Consider the following 22,763-nt stretch of genomic DNA (forward strand, 5'->3'; position numbering starts at 1 on the left):
CTTAGAGAATTTTCATATTATTTCTATCAAAGAATGTGATCGTGCTCCATATTATAGAATTGATGGGTCGAGTTTCACTCTCTGGAGTTCTAGGAGAAAAATCAATATTTGAAGATCGTAAAAGGTTCGAGCTACTCTTCGGTAGAAGACAAATGTGTCATTTGTCTGGTCAAGTAGAAATGTCAATTGACAAATGTTTTGTAATTGAAATTTACTTGTAATTTAATTTTCAAATAATAAAATTGATTTTTCTGAGTTTGACAATTCTGTAGGATTTTACCTTTAAAGAGTTATTTACAGGGTTTTCATTTGTCACCAATTGTGTCAAATAATTTATTTCTTTACTTTATATGTTCATTTGTTTAAATAATTGAAATATTAAGATCTCACAGATTTGTTCAAATGGATTGGTGAATATTTTCGTGAATACACAGAGATATTTGAGTAATTTTAGTGGAGATGGCTTGTTCTTGTCTGTTTAATTCAAAAAGAGGATTAGGTAGCATCTTTGAATAAAAAAGGATAAGTGAGTGTGCAATCCACCTGTACCCGTGCCTATGCTATAATAAATATATATGGTAAGGCTCTCTTCCGCATTACTGAGGTTACCTTTGGATATCAAGAGTATTTTAAATACTTTCACTATTATTCTTTATTTTATTATTATTTTTTACCTATTTATTTACTATTTATTACTTTTTACTTACTATTTATTATTCTATTATTACTTTTTTATTATTTTTTTACTATTATTTATAAATATTCTCAACACTTCTCAAGTATTCTCAATATCCAAAAGTAGCCTTAATGCTCAGTGCTCGATGTTGTTTGAAAAACCCTCGCCTCCAACCCGGATTTCAAGGAGACCATGTTTTTCTCAAAACCTAAAGTAGCCAAGCATATGCGGTATAGGTATACTTCACTAACTTCAATGGAAGATTCGGACGAAACAAAGTGGCCAAGCGAGAGATTAGTATACCCCAAAGATGATCAGCATACCTTTTGAATAAGATGGAAGCCTATCTTTGATAAGTTTGCTTAATGTTTAGTTTGTGGAACTTGATTTTGTTAGTGCATCGGCCCAATTTGATGACTCGACACGGCAAAATGCATTATGATTTTGTTATTTGTGATAGATTTTCAACGAAGCTTAGGCCATAATTGCTGAGGGTTAGGCAAAAAAATTTTGACACTATTTACGATCAACAAAAATACTAGATAGAAAGTTCGCTTTGTTAAGGATTCCTCAGAATACTCTCCTGATTCTTAGACATCATTCCTTCTTTGTAATAGTTGACCCTTAATTGTTGGTTTGTAACCGTTGTAATCTTTCATTATTCTTTCCTTACTTGTATAGCTACACTTGTCTATTTATAATACATTCGGACTCCACCAAAACTGTGGTGGTTTTACAAACATTGTCATGGTATCAAGAGCCCTATAGGAATCACTTCCGACATATTCTTTTTTCTTCTCATGGCCGAACCTCTTTCCTTCAATACCATGGTTCACATGGTCACCATTAAGCTCTCGGCAACCAATTATTTACTCTGGAAAAGCCAGCTTATGCCCTTGCTTCAATGCCAAGATTGTCTCGGTTTCGTTGATGGTTCATTCACCAAACCATCTGAAACACTGCCTCACCCCACAGATGGCACCTCCATGCCCAACCCCAAGTTTCTGGAATGGAAACTCAAAGATCAGAGGATCCTCAGCCTGTTGCTGTCCTCCCTCTCTGAAGAAGCCATGGCAGCCGCTGTGGGTCACGTAACCTCTCGGGATGTATGGGTTGCACTCAAACGTGCCTTCAGTCACGGCTTCAAAACTCGTGAGTTGCATTTGAAGGATGAACTACAACTCATGAAGAAAGGAAACCGACCTATTTCTGAGTTTGCCCGTGCGTTCAAAGGACTCTGTGACCAGTTAATGGCCATTGGACGTCCAGTTGATGAAATCGACAAGTCCCATTGGTTTCTTCGTGCTCTCGGCACCGAGTTCGCTGGTTTCTCCTCCACGCAGATGGCTCTCACGCCACTGCCCTCTTTCCATGATTTGGTTCCTCTAGTCGAAAGCTATGATTTATTTCAAAAATCTCTTGAGACTCACTCTGTTTCCCATGCAGCTTTCCTGGCAAACCGCCCCTCTGGTCGTGGCGGTCAGTCCCGTTCCACTGGCACTCGGCGCTCCAAAAGTGGCTTCAATGGTAGCACGGGTGGGTCTCAATCTGGTGGCCACCCTTCAAACAATCGCTCTCGTCGCCCATACACTCCTCGCTGCCAAATCTGCAAAACAGAGGGCCATACTACAGATCGATGCCGCAATCGTTATGATCGTGCGGAACCATCTGCCTAGCTTGCTGAAGCCTTTCAACAACATTGTTCTCTTGCTGATGGTTCCTCCAGTTCCGACTGGTATCTTGACACGGGTGCCTCCGCTCACACGACGCCAGATCCAACTGCACTTGACACTTCCGAGCAATATCTTGGTAAGGATAAAGTGGTCGTGGGTAATGGGGCGTCCTTACCCATCACTCACACGGGTACTTCTCACCCTTCTCCCAATTTAAAATTGCTTGATGTTTTATTAGTTCCCCACCTCACAACAAAATCTCCTTTCCATTAGTAAGTTGACTTCCGACTTTCCTCTTCAAGTCATCTTTACTAACTCTTCTTTTGTCATTCAGAACAAGATCACAAGAAATGTGGTGGCAACCGGAAGACGTGATGGCGGTCTCTATGTACTAGAGCGTGGCAATGATGCTTTTGTTTCTGTCCTTAATAAATCTGCTCTTACGGCGTCGTATGATCTATGGCATGCGCGTCTTGGGCATGTTAATCATTCAATCATTTCATTATTAAATAAAAAGGGACAGTTATCTCTTACTTCTATTTTGCCTAATCCTGCTATTTGCGCTACGTGTCAATTTGCGAAAAGCCATAAGCTTCCTTTCTCCACTCATGTTACTCGATCCACCTCAATTTTAGGTCTTGTTCATTGTGACATATGGGGCCCGGCCCCTGTTAAATCTAAAATGGGTTTCACTCATTATGTCATTTTTGTTGATGACCACTCACGCTTTACATGGCTTTATCCTATGAAATTTAAATCTGATTTTATTGACATCTTTCTCCAATTTCAGTCGTTTGTGAAAAATCAATACTCTTGCAAAATTAAAATTTTTCAGAGTGATGGTGGTGCTGAGTTTTGTAGCAATCGTTTCCAATCTCAACTCCGCTCTTCCGGCATTCATCACCAAATGTCTTGTCCCTACACTCCTTCCCAAAATGGACGCGCTGAGCGCAAGCATCGCCACGTGACTGAAATGGGCCTTGCGCTCTTATTTCATTCCCGTGTACCCACTTGCTATTGGGTTGACGCTTTTAGTACTGCGACTTATATCATTAACCGGTTGCCCGTCCCACTTCTTGGCGGTATTTCTCCGTTTGAAGTCTTACACGGTAAACCTCCTCTTTACACCAACTTTCATCCTTTTGGTTGTCGAGTTTATCCCTGTTTACGTGACTATGCCACTAACAAATTTTCTCCTCGCAGCATTCCTTGTCTATTTTTAGGATATAGTCCTTCCTATAAAGGCTTCCGCTGTCTAGATCCCCTCACCTCTAAAATCTACGTCACTCATCATGCCAAATTTGATGAACAAAATTTTCCACTCCTACCCACTTCTATCGCCCAACCTCCTGCATCCATTGATCTCTCCTGTTTTCTTGAACCCATGCAAACACATGATCTTCCCCCACCTCCTACCCCATTGCCCCCACAACTTTATCTGATCCGCATTCTCGGTCTGGGCCTCATGTATGTCGACTATGTTCTGACTCTTTTTCTGAGCCTATGCAGGTTTCTACTGAGCCTCTTGCTCATGACTCTCCAGTACAGGTTCCGCCGTCGTCTGATGCTCCAGCTTCTAGTACTTCATCCGTACCTTCCTCTTCTCACCCAATGGTCACTCGAGCTAAGGCAGGCGTTTTCCGACCACGGTACCCTACCTACCTCAGTCATCATGTCTCGGGTCTCTTACATGCTCTTCTTACTACATCTGAGCCTCGCGGTTTCAAATCTGCTGCTAAAAATCCTGCATGGCTTGCTGCTATGGATGAAGAGGTTAAAGCTCTTCGTGATAACTGCACTTGGGATCTTGTTCCTCGGCCTCCCAAAACGAACATTGTGGGTTCTAAATGGGTCTTTCGCACCAAGTATCTATCTGACGGCTCTGTTGACCGCCTTAAGGCCCGTCTTGTTGCCAAAGGCTACACTCAGCTTCCTGGACTTGATTACACCGATACCTTTAGTCCAGTGGTCAAAGCCTCAACTGTCCGTGTTGTGCTCTCTTTGGCTGTCACTTATGGTTGGCCTCTTCGCCAACTTGATGTTAAAAATGCTTTTCTCAATGGCATCTTGCAGGAACATGTTTATATGGAGCAACCTCCTGGCTATGTTGATCCCCGCTTCCCTCATCATGTATGCAAACTCAAGAAGGCCCTTTACGGTCTCAAGCAAGCTCCGTGTGCTTGGTTTCAGCGTTTTAGCTCATTTCTTTTGCAGCTTGGGTTCACTTGTAGTCGTGCGGATACATCCTTATCCATTCTTCATCGCCAGCAGCACATCATTTATCTCTTACTGTATGTTGATGACATTATTCTCACTGGCAATAATGTGTCTTTTCTCAACCACTTCATTCAGCAGCTTCACTCCGAATTTGCCACCAAGGATTTGGGTTCCCTTAGCTATTTTTTGGGTCTCGAAGCCACTTCCACCTCTACAGGTCTTTTTCTCAGCCAGACCAAGTATGCACGCGATGTCCTTGCGCGCGCTCAGCTTCTTGATTGCAAACCTGTCACAACTCCTATGGTTGTTGCCCAGCACCTCTCCTCCAATGGTTCTCCATTTGAGGACGTTACTCTCTATCGCTCTCTTGGTGGTGCACTGCAATATCTGACTATTACTCGCCCTGACCTTGCCCACTCGGTCAATTCTGTCAGCCAATATTTGCATACTCCTACTAATGAACATTTTCAGGCTGTAAAGCGCATCCTTCGTTACGTCAAAGGCACTCTTCACTTTGGTTTATCATTCACTGCCTCCTCCTCTGCTAGTATTACTGCCTATTCTGATGCTGATTGGGCCGGTTGTCCTGACACTCGACGCTCTACTTCAGGCTACTCTATCTACTTGGGTGACAATCTTGTCTCTTGGAGTGACAAAAAGCAACCCATCGTGTCCCGCTCCAGTTGTGAATCTGAATACCGTGCCTTGGCTTCCACTGCTGCTGAAGTTCTATGGTTAGACCATCTTCTTCGTGACCTGCGTGTTTCCACTCCAGCTCGTCCGCTTCTTCTCTGTGACAACAAGAGTGCCATCTTCTTAAGCTCCAATCCCGTCTCTCACAAGCGCTCTAAGCACATTGATCTGGACTATCACTTTCTTCGAAAACTGGTGGTCGCTGGTCGAATCCGCACTCAACATATTCCTACCACACTTCAAGTTGCTGATGTCTTTACAAAGAGTGTCTCACGACCTCTCTTCACGTTCTTTCGATCCAAGCTACGTGTGTGCTCTAATCCCACGCTTAGCTTGCGGGGGGTGTTAAGGATTCCTCAGAATCCTCTCCTGATTCTTAGACATCATTCCTTCTTTGTAATAGTTGACCCTTAATTGTTGGTTTGTAACGTTGTAATCTTTCATTATTCTTTCCTTACTTGTATAGCTACACTTGTATATTTATAATACATTCGAACTCCACCAAAACTGTGGTGGTTTTACAAACATTGTCACGCTTGACAGGTCACTCGAGTGAGTATAGAATAGAGAGTTCGTTTGAGACGCGCTTGAGAGAATAATGCAGAAAAGTAAAAATTAAGATTTTCGTCGTGTGACACTATAAATATGTACTTAATAAACAGTTTAGTAGGTTCTGAGTGTTATTGAGAGTGAGATTTCGATCTAAAATATATTTTGTAATTCCTCAGTATAATAAAATCCTTTGCAGCTCTATAAATATAGACACATTGTCGAACCACATTAATTCGGTGTCATATAATTGATTTTCTTTGTGTTTATTTTGCTTTGTTTCTAATCGTTTTTCACACCACTGAAATTCCGAAGTCCGAGAATCTAAGGGGGGAATTAGAAAACTTTTTCTGGTTAAATTTCCTCTTCCTCACCTCCAGCCTCCGCTCCACTAACTTCTGCAGTGCTCGACCAACTCTGTTACGACTTTGAAACATATGTGGAGCACTGAATCTTTCATGTAATCATTGAAGATATTGCAGCACTTGCAGGCATTAGTGTTTAAGAAAAAGGTAGATAGTCTCATACGGCCTCTAGTTTCGTGATTCTGCGACTGGAGCAGGTTAGTCAAAGGTGGCTATGAAGAACAATGAATTATCTGTCAAAGATAGATGACCCAGAAAGGATCTAACGTTCACACTTTGAATAAAAGTATAGTTATTAAGTTTATCCTGACATGTGAGCTATGGATTTCTTTTCCATCTTTAGTACAAGAATTTGAAAAAAATCTCAAGACCCGTTGTCATCTTCTGACTAAAAAATCTTGGTGCATTCCTCTGTTCTGGTTCCAAAATCCATGAAACAACTCAAAAAACGTATTTTTGAATGAAAATCTTATTGTTACAGTTATCCATTGGAACCAATATCACATCCTAGATCTGATGAAAAGGAGGAATTTTGAACGATATTCTGGAAATAAGTAAATTTATTTTGAATATATTATCTGCTTCTTTAATTTTTCAGTAGTCTTATATGAATAAAAGAAACAACCTTGTTCTTTCAGTAATCTGATCTCTAATGGAATTGCCAATAGGATCCCAACCCAGATGAAGTTCCAACCATCTGACAGAGGAAAATGAACGAACTGATTTTGTAGGATTTCCAAGGAATTATCTGACATCTTCCACCGGCGGAAGTTTGGTTTTAAGTGCATTGGATTCCATGTGTAATTAGCAGTTTATGGTCAGCAGTTGCAAGAGAGGGTATAAGAAATTGAAATACTTTCTCAGCAAACCAATAAAAGAAACTCCATCTGCATTGCATGCTATAATTTGCAAGTGAGAAACAAATCCTGCAGATTCTAGCTAGGATATATTGCAATTCAAGTTTACAATAACTAGTTGAAAGTAATTTTACTACAAATTTCACAACATTCAATAATCATTTCACATGTACAATTGAGCAATACAAGCCATCCATGCAGGCCAAGCTTTATTTGCCAATACCTTTATATGTCTTAGAAATACGAGAGATTATTATTTTTTTCCTCGTATATATTCAGCACCATCTTATCAACATATAGTCATCATAACAAAGTCATTACTCATCAATGGCATCCACCAGCAGCGAAACCAATTCTGGACCTGGTGACATCGTAGGCTACCTTAAACGTCTGCTGTTGATGATTCCCAATAATGGCAATTTGGGAACTACCTGCAAAGGCCAGGCATGCAATGCCTTTGTCAGCTTCTATGAGGATATTGGAAGGTTTAAGTGTGAGGTCAGCTCCTCCTTGGAATATGAATTGAATTTGGGGCACCGAAGACAAGCTTTTGAGACTCCCCTTGAAACAAGTATCCAATATGGAATACGCTGGCGCTTGCGCGTACCTTTTGGACATGATACTTACAAAGGCTTGCTGCAGTGCAGTATATACGGCTGTGGGCAGGCGCGTTATGACAGTTCCAGAATCTATAATGGTAGAAACCCTGTATTGGAAAGCACCAACTCTCAGCGGCACACCTGCAACAGTTATGGCTGCCAACCTCAGGAAGTATAAACTTGGGTTTTTAGAATCCGTCAACATGGGAGTGAACTTGTACGGCGGAGATGCTGCCAAAGAAGATTCTCCAAGGGACAAGAAACCCACTCCGGTAGATGCAGTAAAAGCTTCAGGGAGACAGTAGGAGAAGGCATAGCCGTATTTTGAAGACAGTTGACCCAACAAGGAGAGCCGGTCACGGGCTAAGCCCACTATACCATCTGTTCTTCCGAACAATCCCTGGTTGTCTTGTCCACAACCATAAACGAAAAGGGGCAGTGTCTGAGATGGAGCAAAGGTAAGCAAGTCTTGACTCAAATAACCTATCGAATAGGAACTATCGCCGTAGCTTGCCGTGTAGATACAAGTATTAGAAGAAGCAGAACAGAAGGGTTTGTTGAGGGTAGCTTCCGTGAGCAAAGAGCACTGGGAGGTGCCGCATGTGAGCTTTTTGTAAGTCTTGGATTGTGAGGGATCAAAGAGGGGGTCTACCTGATTATGGCAGTAAACAGAACAGGGCTGGCACTGGAGCCAGGAGAAGGAGCTGCCCGTGTCGAGAAGCAAGGTGTAGTATTTGGCTGGGGTGCCGAGGCCTATTTTCAGTAAGTAATTGCCTGAACCGATCGACAGGCCTGCCTTCAAAGGGATGTTGATGGATTTTTGTCCTGCTGGATCTTCCTTGGAGGACGAGGCAGAAGTCGTGCCTCCTGCGTCCTTGCTTACAACTAGTCTGGATTGGAGAGCCATGACACGTTCCTCATCGCGCGAGAGTAAGTCAGAGAGGGATAAAGGATGTGTAGCGTTGAAAGAAGAGTTGCCATGTCCTCGAGCATGATGAATTTCAAGCCGAACGGCCGGCTGCTTGTGGCGCAGCTCAGTTTCTGCATAATTTTTATAAACGAGACTTTTAAACTGCATGGAATTCTATCATTTACGCTACAAACATACATATAGATCTTCATTTCCCGCATGTATATGCCCCACAGAGAGAGAGAGAGAGAGAGAGAATTACTTAGAACAACAACTTCGAGATATTATTTTAACTTAATTTACACAATGAATTACGTTGTGGTTTATGCAAATAAATCACAAATATTCAGTTTTCCATGGACCGGTGAAAGCCTGAGATTTACAAATACACAGAAGCCCGAAAAACAGCAAGAAAACAGCCTGAACAATGATAAACAGAGAATAAAAGGAAACCCCTTCTTTTGTAGAATTGCCTGACATAAAAAGAGAGACGTATATATACATGCCTTGATGAAGCTCCGCAAGAACTGAAGGTGGTGTTGCTAAAAGAAGATACAAAACCAGAAACCAAATTGGCCTCATACCTTATAGTACCACAGCAAGTACTCTGTATAAATTTTATGCAAGCAGTTCTCTATCGAAAACCAAAGCTCATACGAGATAAAGCAAAAGCTTTGGCCTGATAATGTGTTGCAACTCCAACTTAAAAATAGATATTGATGATAGGTATTGGGAGTTTTTGTAATTATAACTTAGATGAGGGCCCTTGTCATTTGATAAGATAAGTTGGGTGATTAGCTTTTCAGGTAGATCCACTCAGATCACCATTAGTTGGAATTTCCACTTGTAAACACTCCATTCATGCAATTCCTAATTACTTCTTAACATTCACCATGACCATGCCTCATCACAATTTCAAGCTGATTCGAGAGATAGAGCACCATGGCCATCAATTTTTCAACAGCTTAATCATTAATGGTGCACTCCAATTAGCTCAAAAGCACATTCAAACCTATCAAGATCATCTTCATCACTAGTTTGTAGAAAGATACAGCGCGCTAAAAGTGGGGTGGGATTAGGAGTAACAAAGTTCTACTTATTGAAATATAAACGGCTTGGAAAGTGATGGCCTAACACGAGGCCGAGGAAGTAATGAAAACAATGCCTGCCTAAGAAGTAGGCCAGTTAATTTGTAAGGGAGTGGAATCATCACCTAACCTGTCGATTAAAGGGACCCAACCCATCACATGATGTCTGGGGATTCCGAAAGATCCTCTCCAACCACAATTGAATGGGGCCAAGATGACATGCACAAGGAACATACAGCTAGGGCGGCTAATGCATTCGCATTGATTGATCATGTACCATAGAAAGGATACTTCTTGTACATATACACGATGCGTTGGTAGGGAGTTTTCATTTTGAGTGGATGGCTGTCTTGTTTTCCAAAGATGGCCCACAACAAAAGTTCCTCCAATAATCCTCCACTTAGTTCTGCGGTCAACGTCCTACACCGTTATCAATTGGGTCCACAGTAATGGATACAGAACTAACTAATCAATTTCCCAAGCTAGGAGTGGTTGAATTTTGTGAAAGAATGCAATTATCACGTCGCTCTGTTCATATTAACATTCTTTTTCTTTTTGACTTAATTTTTATAAAATTTATTTTATTTTTAATTAAATTACATTATTACGTTATTTGATTGAATTTTTTTTCTTAATTAAGTAATAATATCATGTTCTGATATTTCTAATTCAAATTCAAAGAGTAAAAAAAAATAAAATAAAGTGACTGAATAGTAACGGATGTTAAAAGGTATCATTATCCGTATGCAAAATAGCCAAATAGACACGATGAAATGTCCTTATTTCTATCATCCTATGGGTGTGCAAGAAAAAAAATAATTTTTTAATTTAATTTAATTTTTTTTTAAAGAATTTTTTTTTAATTATGTTTATTGTTTATGTAACATCGAAGAACATGGGTACCAAGATTAACTTTTATTTTTTCAATAATGTTCATTTACATTCTTCAATTTATACTTTAATGAACTCTATATAAAAGGAAGAAGATAAGATGTTGTGGAAGTGAGAAGTTAATATTTTAAGTTCTCTACATTAACACACATTGCTTACGTGACATAATTTGATTTGAAAAAATTTTAAAACTTGAATCTTATAAATTAAATTTTAACATTTAAGTCATGTATATAGTGTAACACCCCAATGAAAGGCTCAAGACACATGACTTTTACTCTAAAAGAATTAGCCAGTGAGGTTGTGCACAAAGTGGGGGAGTTTAGAGGCTCTAAGGCCTCTTTTCTTTTTACAATTCATCTCATTTTATTATAATTTTTTTAAATTAACGTACAAAATAAAATAAATAATTTAATTTTTTCAAATGCTAAAAAAAAAATAATATTAACAAAATATATTCTAATAATATTTTATTTAATTTTTAACTCAATTCATCTCATTTCATTTATAAAAACAAACTAGGCCTAAAGATCATTTCACGTAGCCCCTGTATACGTCACTCATATACCCACCTTGATTGTTTTCTGGGTTCTGTTATGTTACTAAAAAAACATGTTGATAACATTATCAATAATGTTACAAGGCAACTCAGCAGCGTTAATACCAAGATCAATTAGACTCTTTATATTAAAGGGTGGTTCAAAAGTAATTGGAATTGGAAGCACTACGTATCATTAATGAAGGTGAGAGACTACTTACACTTTTAGAATATCAGAATACACTCTCAAAAGGGATAAGTAAAAAAAATGACTAGATATAATGCTGTACATGTTAACAGCTTCCCACAGATATGAAAGAAACCATATAAACCATATTCTTCTTATAAAACATATAGATTTATATGTTTATAAGAAGAATATCGTAAATATTTAAAGAGATAGAGGAAATAAAGTTCCTAATGTAAGCATGTTATTTGAATACAATTGTTTTAAGATATTATTAAATTATTTATAAATTATTCATTATTATTAACATATTATTTATTATTATCTTATTATTATTTATAAAATATTGGCGACGGAGGAAATGAATTTTTCCACAACATAAACTCCAACTCCAGATAAGTGCTGGTTTGACTGACTCTTTCAGACAAAAATTAAAAGAAATGTAATGAAAGATATTCAAAATGAAAAGACGTGTGGGTGCTCTATCAGGCTCATTTCGATTTTCCGAGCAAAGGGAGAAAAAGTTAGAAAAAGAAAAAGCAAGTGTTGTGAGCTGTGTTGGATCATTCGGTGAAAGACAGAGATGGGAGAGATAAAGACTGAGGACGAGTTTTTCTTCGAAGCGACCCGTAACGCACACCTTTTTAACGAAAAATGTTGGTGGAATCCATCAAATTTATCGCGCAATTATATCATGTATTTTAATTTTTTTATTTAATTTTTTTAATAATTAAGAAAGTAATTATTAATAAAATTATATTTTTTTTATAATGATTAAAAATATTAAAAAAGTACTTAAAAGAAAATTAAAAGAAAAAAAAAAAGAATTTTAACATTTAAGTCGTGTATATGATGTAATTTTTTAATGAAAGGTTTAAGACACATAACTTATACTCAAAAAGAATTAATCAATAATATAATTAGAATTCTATTGAAATATTATAAAAAATAATAATTTTTCTTTTCCTAATAATATAAAATCCCATATATATCACATATCCTTATATTTACGAATAGAGTCTTGATATCGTAGGTGGCGTCGACTCTTTTGACCATTGCCTGGGCGATCATATTCCTCGCGAGCCACATAATGTGCATGGCAATTCCTAGAAGCAACAAATTAATTGTGAGCTTCATTTATTTGAAAACTACTTATTTATTCTTATTTACATATTATTTATTATCATCTTACTATTATTTATAAAATATTGACGACTGAGGAAATGAATTTTTCCAAAACATAAACTCCAACTCGAGATAAGTGCAGGTTTGGCTGACTCTTTCAGATAAAAATTGAAAGAAATGTAATGAAAGGTACTCAAAAAGAAAAGACGCGTGGGTACTCACTCGACAAACCATGGATTCTTATCAGGCTCATAATTTTTCCGAGCAAAGGGAGAAAAGGCTATATAAGAAGAAAAAGCAAAGTGTTGTGATCTTTGTTGGATCCTTCGGCGAAAGCCACAGAGATATTGGGAAAGAAAAAGACCGAGGAGTCGAGGACAAGTTTTTCTTCGTAGCGACGCGTAATGCATACCTTTTTATGACAAAGAAGAAGAAATTTGCTTATCAGTTTGAAAGTAGCAGCTTCTTCGGTAATGCCCAGGAAATTTCATGAACCACTCAAACCATCTTGATCCACTTCCTTAATATAAAGCTCTCTACTCACATGTCTCTCTGCACTCAATAACTCTGACCATTCTTCCTTCAAACAAGCTAGCAAGGTTTCAATCTCTTCCATGGCCATCCCAAATGTCTCCTCCTCCTCCTCCTCCTCTTCTTTCCCTCAATGTAATCATGACGTGTTTCTGAGTTTCAGAGGGGAAGATACCCGCAATACCTTTACCGGTCATCTATATAACGCTCTCGTTATAAAGGGGATCAAAACCTTCAGAGATGACGTGGATCTTCAGAAGGGAGACGAAATCTCCCCAGTACTTTTGGAAGCCATCGAACAATCTAAGATTTCCATCATCGTCTTCTCCAAGAACTATGCCACTTCCACGTGGTGCTTAGATGAACTCGTCAAGATTCTCGACTGTCGGAAATCAATGGGCCAAATGGTTCGACCCATTTTCCACGATGTGGATCCTTCAGATGTGCGGAAACAGTTTGGAGAAGTGATGGATATGCATGAAAAGAAATTCAAGGATGATATGCAGAGGGTGTTGAGGTGGAAGGTGGCTCTCAAAGAGGCAGCCAATTTGTCCGGTTGGCATTTGAACAATGGGTACGCTTTCAATTTTTGCTGCATTACCTTTCATTTCTTAATTCCTCTATATTTGTGGCACTAAAGAAAGCCTTGTTCAGATTCTTCTTAGCAATTTCTAGATTGATCCTGAAATGCTTTTGATATGTAACAGTATGATTTCTCGATTGTCCTGTTTGAATGGCATGCAGGCATGAGTCCGATTTTATCCAGAGCATTGTTGAAGAGATATCAGATAGAATATTGAAGTGCACATTTTTAGATGTTGCGAAGTACCCAGTCGGATTACATTCTCACATACATGTCACGAGTAAGTTGTTGAGTGTTGGGTATGAAGACGTTCGCATGGTTGGAATCCATGGAATTGGAGGAATAGGTAAAACAACTATTGCAAACGCTGTATATAACTTATTTGCTGATCAATTTCAAAGTTGCAGCTTTCTTGCTAACGTACGAGAAACTACAGAGCGATGCGGCCTTGTTCAATTACAAGAAACACTTCTATCTGAGACCCTGGGCAATACCAACTTAAAGGTTGGAAATGAGGATAGAGGATGTTAAGAAAGAGAGGGAGACGTGTTTGAATAACTCAACTTCATACTCTGTATTGTGCTTTGTACAGATTATATAGATGTACAATGAAACTAAGTAAGGAAATTTACAAATAAGGAAAATATTATTGTGTAACGTATGCCTAGAAATGTGTAATCCCTGATTTGGTATGTCAATAATCCCTGATTTGGTGCAGGATATGATTCTGTCAATACTCCCCCTCAAGTTGGTGTATGGAGATCCGTAATGCCCAACTTGCGTGAGAAATGATGGAAGAGATCATGGCCTAAAGCTTTGGTAAAGACATCTGCAATTTGCTCATGTGAAGAAGTGTGGACTGCTTTGAGGAGACCGGATCGAATTTTATCACGAGTGATGTGGCAATCGATCTCAATGTGTTTAGTACGTTCATGGAACACTGGATTGTGGGCAATGTGAAGAGCTGATTGATTGTCACAGTAGAGGTTGAATGGCTCGGGATGAGGGATGCCGAGATCAGTGAGAAGTTGCTTTAGCCAGGTGAGCTCACAGGTGGTGACAGCCATGGCGCGGTATTCAGCTTCAGCGGAAGAACGAGCAACGGTAGTCTGTTTTTTTGTACGCCACGAGATCGGACTGGTACCGAGCTGGATGAAGTAACCTGTGGTGGAACGACGTGTGGTGGGGCAGCTGGCCCAATCAGAATCAGTATAAGCTGTGACTTGTGTGGTGCTGGAGGAAGAGAAAAAAATGCCTTGGCCGGGAGTCCCTTTGAGATAACGAAGAACACGCGTAGCCGCAGTCATATGAGGAACACGAGGGGCATGCATAAACTGACTGAGAATGTTGACGGCATAAACAATGTCAGGTCGAGTGATGGTCAAGTAAATGAGACGACCAACCAGACGACGATAAATGCTAGGATCAGGAAGAAGAGAGCCATCTTCAGTGGAAAGCTTCAAATGTTGTTCCATTGGGAAAGAGGCAGTTCGGGCACCAAGTTGACCACTATCAGAAAGTATGTCAAGAGTGTATTTTCACTGATTCAAAAAAATACCTGCAGAAGAACGTGCAACTTCTAGGCCAAGAAAGAACTTGAGAGTGCCAAGATCCTTGGTTTTGAAGTGAGTGGAGAGGAGGTTCTTGAAAAAATCAATTTGGGAAAGAGCATTGCCAGCAATTAAGATGTCATCGACATACACAAGAACAATAGTGATGCTGGTGTGGGTGACAAGGGTGAATAATGAGTGATCGGCCTGCGATTGACGAAAACCTGCATCAAGAAGCACAGTGGTTAGTTTGAAAAACCAGTTGCGGGAGGCTTGTTTGAGACCATATAAGGACTTTCTGAGTCGACAAACACGGGTCTCCCCCTGAGTGCAAAAACCAGGTGGTGGGTTCATGTAGACTTCTTCATCAAGATCGCCGTGCAAAAAAGCATTGTTGACGTCGAGTTGATGAATGATCCATTTTTTTGTAGCAGCGATTGCCAATAAGCAGCGGACGGTAGTCATTTTGGCAACCGGAGCAAAAGTCTTATGATAGTCAAGACCTTCAACTTGAGTGTAGCCCTTGGCAACCAATCGGGCTTTATACCTTTCAATGGATCCATCGGCTTTGAGTTTGGTTTTGAAAACCCATTTACATCCAATGGGTTTCTTACCAGGTGGAAGATGCTCAAGAGTCCAAGTAGAGTTAGCTTGTAGTGCCTGTAGTTCAGCGGACATCGCCTCGCGCCAATGAGGATGGCGAATAGCATCAGAATAACATGAGGGTTCAATACAAGAGGTAAGAGCATTTAAATAAGTAATATGAGAGGGAGAAAAACGGGAATATGAAAGAAAGGCAGATAAGGGATGAGCAGTACCTGAAGCCATAGAAGCAGATGAAGATGCCGTGGGCTCTGTATGTAAGGTGGGACATATGTAGTCATTAAGATAGGTAGGCCGTGTAGTGTGGCGGCGAGGACGAGATACAGGTGAAGGAGGGGGTGGAGATTGAGAAGGATTAAGAGGTGTTTGGGAAGTAGGGAGAATGAGTTCAGGGACAGGAAGAGGAATGATGGGAGATGGGAAAGGAGAAAAAGAGATGTCTGGAATATCTTGAAAAGGAAATTGTTGTTCATGGAAGGTGACGTCACGAGAATAGAAAATGGACTGAGTATCAAGATTGTATAGTTTGTATGCTTTGTGGTTGCTGGGGTAGCCGAGAAAGACACATTTAGTAGCACGAGGAGAGAATTTATCACGGTGAGCACGAAGAGTTTGTGCATAACAAAGACATCCAAACACACGAAGGTGGTCGTAGTTGGGTGTTTTGTTGAAGAGAACTTCAAAGGGAGATTTATTTTGGAGAGTGCGACTGGGAGTGCGATTAATGAGATATGCAGCAGTGAGAACACAATCACCCCAAAAAGGAAGGGGTAAGTGTGCTTGAAAACGGAGACTGCGGGCAACATTAAGAAGGTGCCGGTGTTTACGCTCCGCAACACCATTTTGTTGAGGAGTTTCAACACAGGTACGTTCATGAATAATGCCATGATCACGAAGATATGATTGAAATTGATGAGAAAGGAATTCTTGACCATTATCGGTTCTAATAATTTTAACAGTGGTGTTAAATTGATTTTTGACAAGAGAGAAAAAATGCGTTAAATGGGTGTAAGCTTCGGATTTAAAACGCATTAAATATAGCCAAGTTGTGCGAGAAAAATCATCAACAATTGTAAGAAAATAATGGGCTCCACATAAGGAAGAAGTATGATATCCACCCCAAATATCACAAAAAATCCGATTAAAAATAGAAACGCTTTTATTAGCAAAATTTGGAAAGGGTAATCTTGTGTGCTTTGAACGAGCACAAACATCACAATCAGAGAGAATGCAAGAGGAATCTAAAACATTAGGGATAGTAAAACTGGAGGGATGACCTAGACGTTGATGCCATAGAGTCTTATTAGCAGTAGATTGAGCAGCAAAAACTATAGGGGGTTCAGGACGGTACACATAAAGCCCATTGCATAATTCACCCGCTCCAATCAGCTTCATCGACTGTGGGTCCTGAAATAAGCATTTATTAGAAGAGAAAGTAATAATACAAGAATTTTGAAGGGCAATTTGGGGAACAGATAATAAGTTGAAGGTTAAAAAGGGAACAAAGTAAACTTGAGTTAAAGTGAGAGATGGAGAAAGGATACAAGTGCCGAGACCTTCGGCTGGGATATCCTGACCCGTGGGAAGCCGAATGGAGTGGGGAGTGGCTAAGGGATGGAGATCGGAGAAAGCTTCCTTGTGGTGGCAGATATGGTGGCTGGCGCCACTGTCTACCACCCAATGGAGGCGCCGATTGAAGGGAAAAAGATTTTGAGGGGAAGAAATGTTACCAATGAAGTTGACCGTGGAGGGCGCGAGTGGAGACGGGGATGGCACAAGCAAGTCGAGGAGCTTCTGGTATAACTCCGGTGACAGACCAGGTACCGGACTCGAGGTCGATGGAGCAACGGCAAGTTGGTTGATGCTTGATGGAGGCTGACCGAGAACAGAGGGCTGGGTCTTGGATCTCGGGTTACGACCAGGAGGATAACCCACTAGGGTCCAACATCGGTCTCGGGTATGTCCTTCTTTGCCGCAGGCCGTGCACTTGAAAGGGGTTTTTGGGCGCCCACTAGCTCGAACTGCCATGGCCATGGTGTCCGATGAAGGGGACCGAATGTTGAGCAACCTTTGTTGCTCTTCCTGAAATAAAATGGAGAATACTTTGCTTATGGGTGGGAGGGGATCCATGGCTAAGATTTGAGTGCGGAGGGAGGCGAAGGAATCGTTGAGACCGAGGAGGAACTGGAACACCCGTTCATCTTCGGCTTGCTGTTGGAAGGCTTGAAGGTTAGTGCTCTGTTGGAGATGACTAAGTTCATCCCAGATTTGTTTGATTTGGTTGTAGTAATCATGGACTGAATTGGTTGTTTGGTTGAGGGAAGAAAGGGCCCGTTTGAGTTGATAAATTCGGGCATTATTTCCATGACAAAAACGGGATGAAAGATCAACCCAAACATCACGTGGGTCGGTATGGTATTCAAGAGAATTGGCAAGGGAGGGACTGATAGAATTAAGGATCCAGGTAAGGACCATGTCCTTTGTTTGGTTCCATTGGGTGTATTCGGGTGTGTTAGGGGCAGGGGGTTTGAGAGTGCCATCGACAAAACTAAGCTTGTTTTTGGCATTGAGAGCTCGTGTCATGGCTTTTTGCCATTTGGGGTAGTTGTCGCCGGTTAGAAGGCCATTGACAAGGGTTAAGCTTGGGGAATCTGAGGGGTGAAGAATGTAAAGGGAAGGGAGGGTTGGGTTGGAGGATTCAGTCATGACTTTGTAAGACCTAAACCTAGCCTGATACCATGTTAAGAAAGAGAGGGAGACGTGTTTGAATAACTCAACTTCATACTCTGTATTGTGCTTTGTACAGATTATATAGATGTACAATGAAACTAAGTAAGGAAATTTACAAATAAGGAAAATATTATTGTGTAACGTATGCCTAGAAATGTGTAATCCCTGATTTGGTGTAATCCCTGATTTGGTATGTCAATAATCCCTGATTTGGTGCAGGATATGATTCTGTCAATAGAGGAATTAATGTAATAAAAGAGAGGCTCTGCCATAAGAAGGTTCTTTTAGTTCTTGATGATGTCAATAAGTTGGAACAACTTGAGAAATTGGCAGGAGATAAGAATTGGTTTGGTCCAGGAAGTAGAATCATTATTACAACTAGAGATCAACATGTTCTAGTTAAACATGGGGTAGAAAGAACATACCAGGTCCAAGGATTAAGTCATGCTGATGCGCTTCAACTTCTTAGTTGGCATGCATTCAAGAAATCTTATCCTGAAAAAGGGTATGAGATGCTCATGGATCGCGTGGTTCAGTACGCCAAGGGCCTTCCCTTGGTTCTAGTGGTGCTGGGATCTCTCCCATATCGTAGAAGCAAAGCTGAATGGGAAAGCACAATATGTAAATTACAAAGAAGTCTTCATAAAGAGATCTACGAAATACTTAAGATTAGCTTTGATGCACTGGAGGACAATGAGAAGGCTATCTTCCTTGATATTGCGTGTTTCTTTAAGGGACAAAAGAAAGATTATGTAACTAAAGTTTTGGAAGCAAGCGATTTTGATCCAGTTATTGGAATACAAGTTCTCACTGAAAGATATTTGGTGCATGTTGGATATGAAAACGAATTGCAGATGCATGACGTGATACAATTGATGGGTAGGAATATTGTTCATCAAGAATCTCCCGATGAGCCAGGAAAGCCTAGCCGATTATGGTCTCATGAGGATATTCTCCACGTTCTAATTGAAAACATGGTAAGAGCGATATGGGAAGAACAATCTGTTTTCTAGGCAAACTCAATAGAAGAAATATATATAATTTTATCAATTTTCTTCTATCACTTGAGTCCTAATATTTTGTCGTCCACTTGTTCTATGATTTATAGGGAACTAATGCAATTCAAGGCATAAAGCTAGATTTGCCCGGGCAAAAAAATATTTTGCTGAATCCTAGAGCCTTTACAAAAATGAAAAGGCTTAGACTGCTTATAATCCGTCATGCATGCTTTTCAGAGGGTCCTAAAAGTTTGTCTAATGAGCTAAGATTGCTTGATTGGCCTGGATACCCGTCACCATCTTTGCCATCCAATTTTCATCCTCAGAAACTTGTTACTCTCAACATGTGTCACAGTAAAATCAAGCAATTTGAAGGAATAAAGGTAAAGTTATGATCTAAATCTCTGGTCTCTTTTCTGGATTTTAAAATAAGAATTCAGATGTCTAGATCAATTTTTCTTTTAAAAAAATTTTCTTGCAAAAAATTTAAATTATATATGTAATTCTTGGAAGCTGATACATTGGTCCTTTCATCTTTATTTTCCAGGTTTGTGAAAATTTGAGAAAAATAAATTTTTCTTGCTGTGAATACTTGACGTGCATCCCTGATGCCTCAATGATGGCAAATCTTGAGGGGTTGGATCTTAGAGGCTGTTGTAATTTAGTTGAGATTCATCAATCTGTTGGATTTCTAAACAAACTGTCTAGTTTGGATGTTAGAAATTGCTCTAAACTTAGACGTCTTCCTAACCTGAAGTTGCCACGTCTTCAATTCCTAGAATGTCATGTGGGCACAAGTATTGAGAAATTTCCAAATATTGTGGGAGAAATTCCTCGATTATGGAAAATTCTTTTTTTCAAAAGTCCCATTCAAGAACTGCCTTCGTCAGTTGAATATCTCATTGGGCTTGAATGGATAAAAATACATTCATGCAAGAAGCTTAGAGATCTCCCTATAAGCATTTCTAAGTTGCCACGTCTCAAGTGTCTTTGTCTTTGGGGTTGCACAAACCTCGGAAGGTTTCAAAAATCGTCGTCGTCATCATCAAGTTTGGGCTGGCTGGCTTCGTTAAAGAGGAACAAAATTGAAGATATGAGGCTCTCTGTTGGGTTTCCAGCTTTGATAGAGTTGGACATCTCTTACTGTAATCTAGTAGAAGTCGATTTCCTCGAGAGTCTTCATTGCCTTTCCACGCTAAAATTCTTGGATCTATCAGGAAACAATTTCGTTAGCATCCCTGCATGTATCACGAGATTTATCCATTTGCAATCCCTTAGATTGGAGGATTGCGAGGGGCTTCGAGAAATGAATGCAAGTACTGGTGGCAAATCCTTCATCGATAATTTAACGATGATGATTCCTATGGTATATACATTCTGTGGAAAAATCGGAATTAGAATAAAAGTTGGAGGAGGGGAGTTACCAGAATGGTTTCGGCATCAAAGTAGGGAGAATGAGATGTGTTTCCGAATGCCTCCACCTAAAAAAGCCAAGTTAGCAGGTTTGGTTATCGGTATTGTTTTGAAATTGGATGCTTTTAGACCGTCGCCCTGTCATGACAATGTGATCAGGGTCTATATCAATGGTCGATTGTATGAATGGATACTGATGTACCCCCGCAGAGTATTGGAATCAGATGATGTCATGTGGCTGTTGTGTGTTCCAAGTGGTAACTTGAAGGGACGGGGTGAGACCAATGCAGGGGATTACTTTCGAGTTTCACTTGAATTTGTAGTCAAAGGCAGAATAGAGGAGGGGATAAATTTAATAAAAGATTGGGGGTCCATTTTGTATTCGACAACACGGATGATGTTGATGATGATGATCCTAGGGTAATCCGGCATTACTGTCCTAATTACAAAATCGTTGCCAAACACGGCAGAAGAAGAAGAAGAAGAAGAAGAACAATAATCATTGCTAACAACATCATGTGAAGAAGAAGAAGAAGAAGAAAGAAGAAGAAATGAGTGTTATCACTTTTTTTTCTTTTTAAGGAAAATGACGAAGTCACCAAAGATGTCTACCGACAATTTCTACCAAATTATATTTTGTTTTTGTTTTATTTAATAGTTAAGGATTTGTTTTTTTAACGAGTTTGTGTTTTTTTTTAAGAAAAAAAAAATTGTTTAAAAGGATTTAAAAAATATTGTAAAAAAAAAGAACATAGTGCAAAATGCAATGTTAGGAGGGTAGCCTTTGTCGGTGGACATGTCAGCGTCCTCTCATAAATGCATTTGATCGTTTTTCAATGCAATTGATGGTTAAATTATTCATTTTGATTAAAGAGTAACGTTATATACAAATATTAAGCAACAAGTTTTCTATAAATTTCTTGTGAAAAAGGAGACTTTACAACTAAAAAAAAAAATTACATTTTTTTTATTATTGATCCAACTTTCTATAAAAAATCTGCGCGATATTTGTATATTTAGAATTTTACAAAACATTACTTTTGAGTTAATATTGCATCATCAAAATACATTTTCACATATCTCATGAATTACAGCTTCACTGGCTCAAACCCAAAATTAGAGTAAATTAGACCGAAAGTGGTAATGCCTCCTTGCCTTGTATTCTAATGGAAAGAAAACATAGAAAAGTCCTCCCAACTTGTTTGGAAAAAGAAAATATTATTCATAATCTCTGTAACAATCATCATTTCCAACATTCAGGACGTAACATCAAATGATTAATAAATAAATAAAGAATTATATATAACAATTAATTTTTCAATTGTTTATATACCGTATCAAGGAATACAATAAAAAATAATAATTAAAAAGATAATAAATAGTACTCTCTTAAAACTGCATTTATATTGAAACTCAACGTAGATAAATATACATAGATTTTATTTTTCTTCCTTTTATTTCTTTTCAGTTTTCTATTAAAAGGAAAACTTAAAAAACCACTTCAACTAATCTCAACTTATCTTATTACTATTTATTATTATTCATAAATTTCAACTCACAAATCTTATTGATATTCACAAATTATTTTAACTTATCTCAGCTCATATTTAAATTCAAACGAGCCATTTAATCAATGTAAAATATAATAATTAAAAAGATAATAAATAGTATTCTCTTACAAATGAATTCATATCGAAACTCAACATAGATAAATCTACACAGATTTTTTTTTTCTTCCTTTTTTTCAGTTTTTTATTGGAAGGAAAATCTCAAAAGAGATTATATAGTTATCTACAAGCACAAGTGACATAATTCCCTTATTTGAAACTACAAAGCCAACACAATTATTAATCAATTATTGAGGATGGTGAATAATAGCTTTGGTGAATACTTGGACAGAGAACCTGGAGATCAGACGGTCTCTGGCCATAACAAGCCCTCCAATCTCCTTCTGCCATGTCAGCATGATATGTGACTAACTATGTAC

General features: G+C 39.1%; 2 protein-coding genes across 3 annotated transcripts; one reads left to right on the forward strand and one right to left on the reverse strand.

The window, feature by feature from the left end:
- Positions 1 to 7,145: 7,145 nt before the first annotated feature.
- On the reverse strand, positions 7,146 to 9,482 carry LOC121265018 (aspartyl protease family protein At5g10770-like). 2 transcript variants are annotated; one of them, XM_041168441.1, is made up of 2 exons: positions 9,046 to 9,482; positions 7,146 to 8,670 (listed from the first exon to the last, which is right to left on the reverse strand). In XM_041168441.1, exons 1-2 carry the CDS (start codon positions 9,119 to 9,121, stop codon positions 7,355 to 7,357), a joined length of 1,392 nt encoding a protein of 463 aa, XP_041024375.1. In that variant the 5' UTR covers positions 9,122 to 9,482; the 3' UTR covers positions 7,146 to 7,354. The 2 variants fall into 2 exon arrangements, with proteins under 2 accessions (XP_041024375.1, XP_041024376.1); XM_041168442.1 differs by having other exon boundaries at positions 9,124 to 9,438.
- Positions 9,483 to 12,794: 3,312 nt separating this feature from the next.
- On the forward strand, positions 12,795 to 21,200 carry LOC121265665 (disease resistance protein RUN1-like). The gene is made up of 5 exons (XM_041169354.1): positions 12,795 to 13,473; positions 13,644 to 14,005; positions 18,606 to 19,342; positions 19,474 to 19,746; positions 19,911 to 21,200. Exons 1-5 carry the CDS (start codon positions 12,983 to 12,985, stop codon positions 21,198 to 21,200), a joined length of 3,153 nt encoding a protein of 1,050 aa, XP_041025288.1. The 5' UTR covers positions 12,795 to 12,982.
- The last annotated feature ends 1,563 nt before the right edge of the window (positions 21,201 to 22,763 follow it).

The sequence above is a fragment of the Juglans microcarpa x Juglans regia genome, chromosome 5D (assembly GCF_004785595.1).
Source record: "Juglans microcarpa x Juglans regia isolate MS1-56 chromosome 5D, Jm3101_v1.0, whole genome shotgun sequence".
NCBI classification, from domain to species: domain Eukaryota; kingdom Viridiplantae; phylum Streptophyta; class Magnoliopsida; order Fagales; family Juglandaceae; genus Juglans; species Juglans microcarpa x Juglans regia.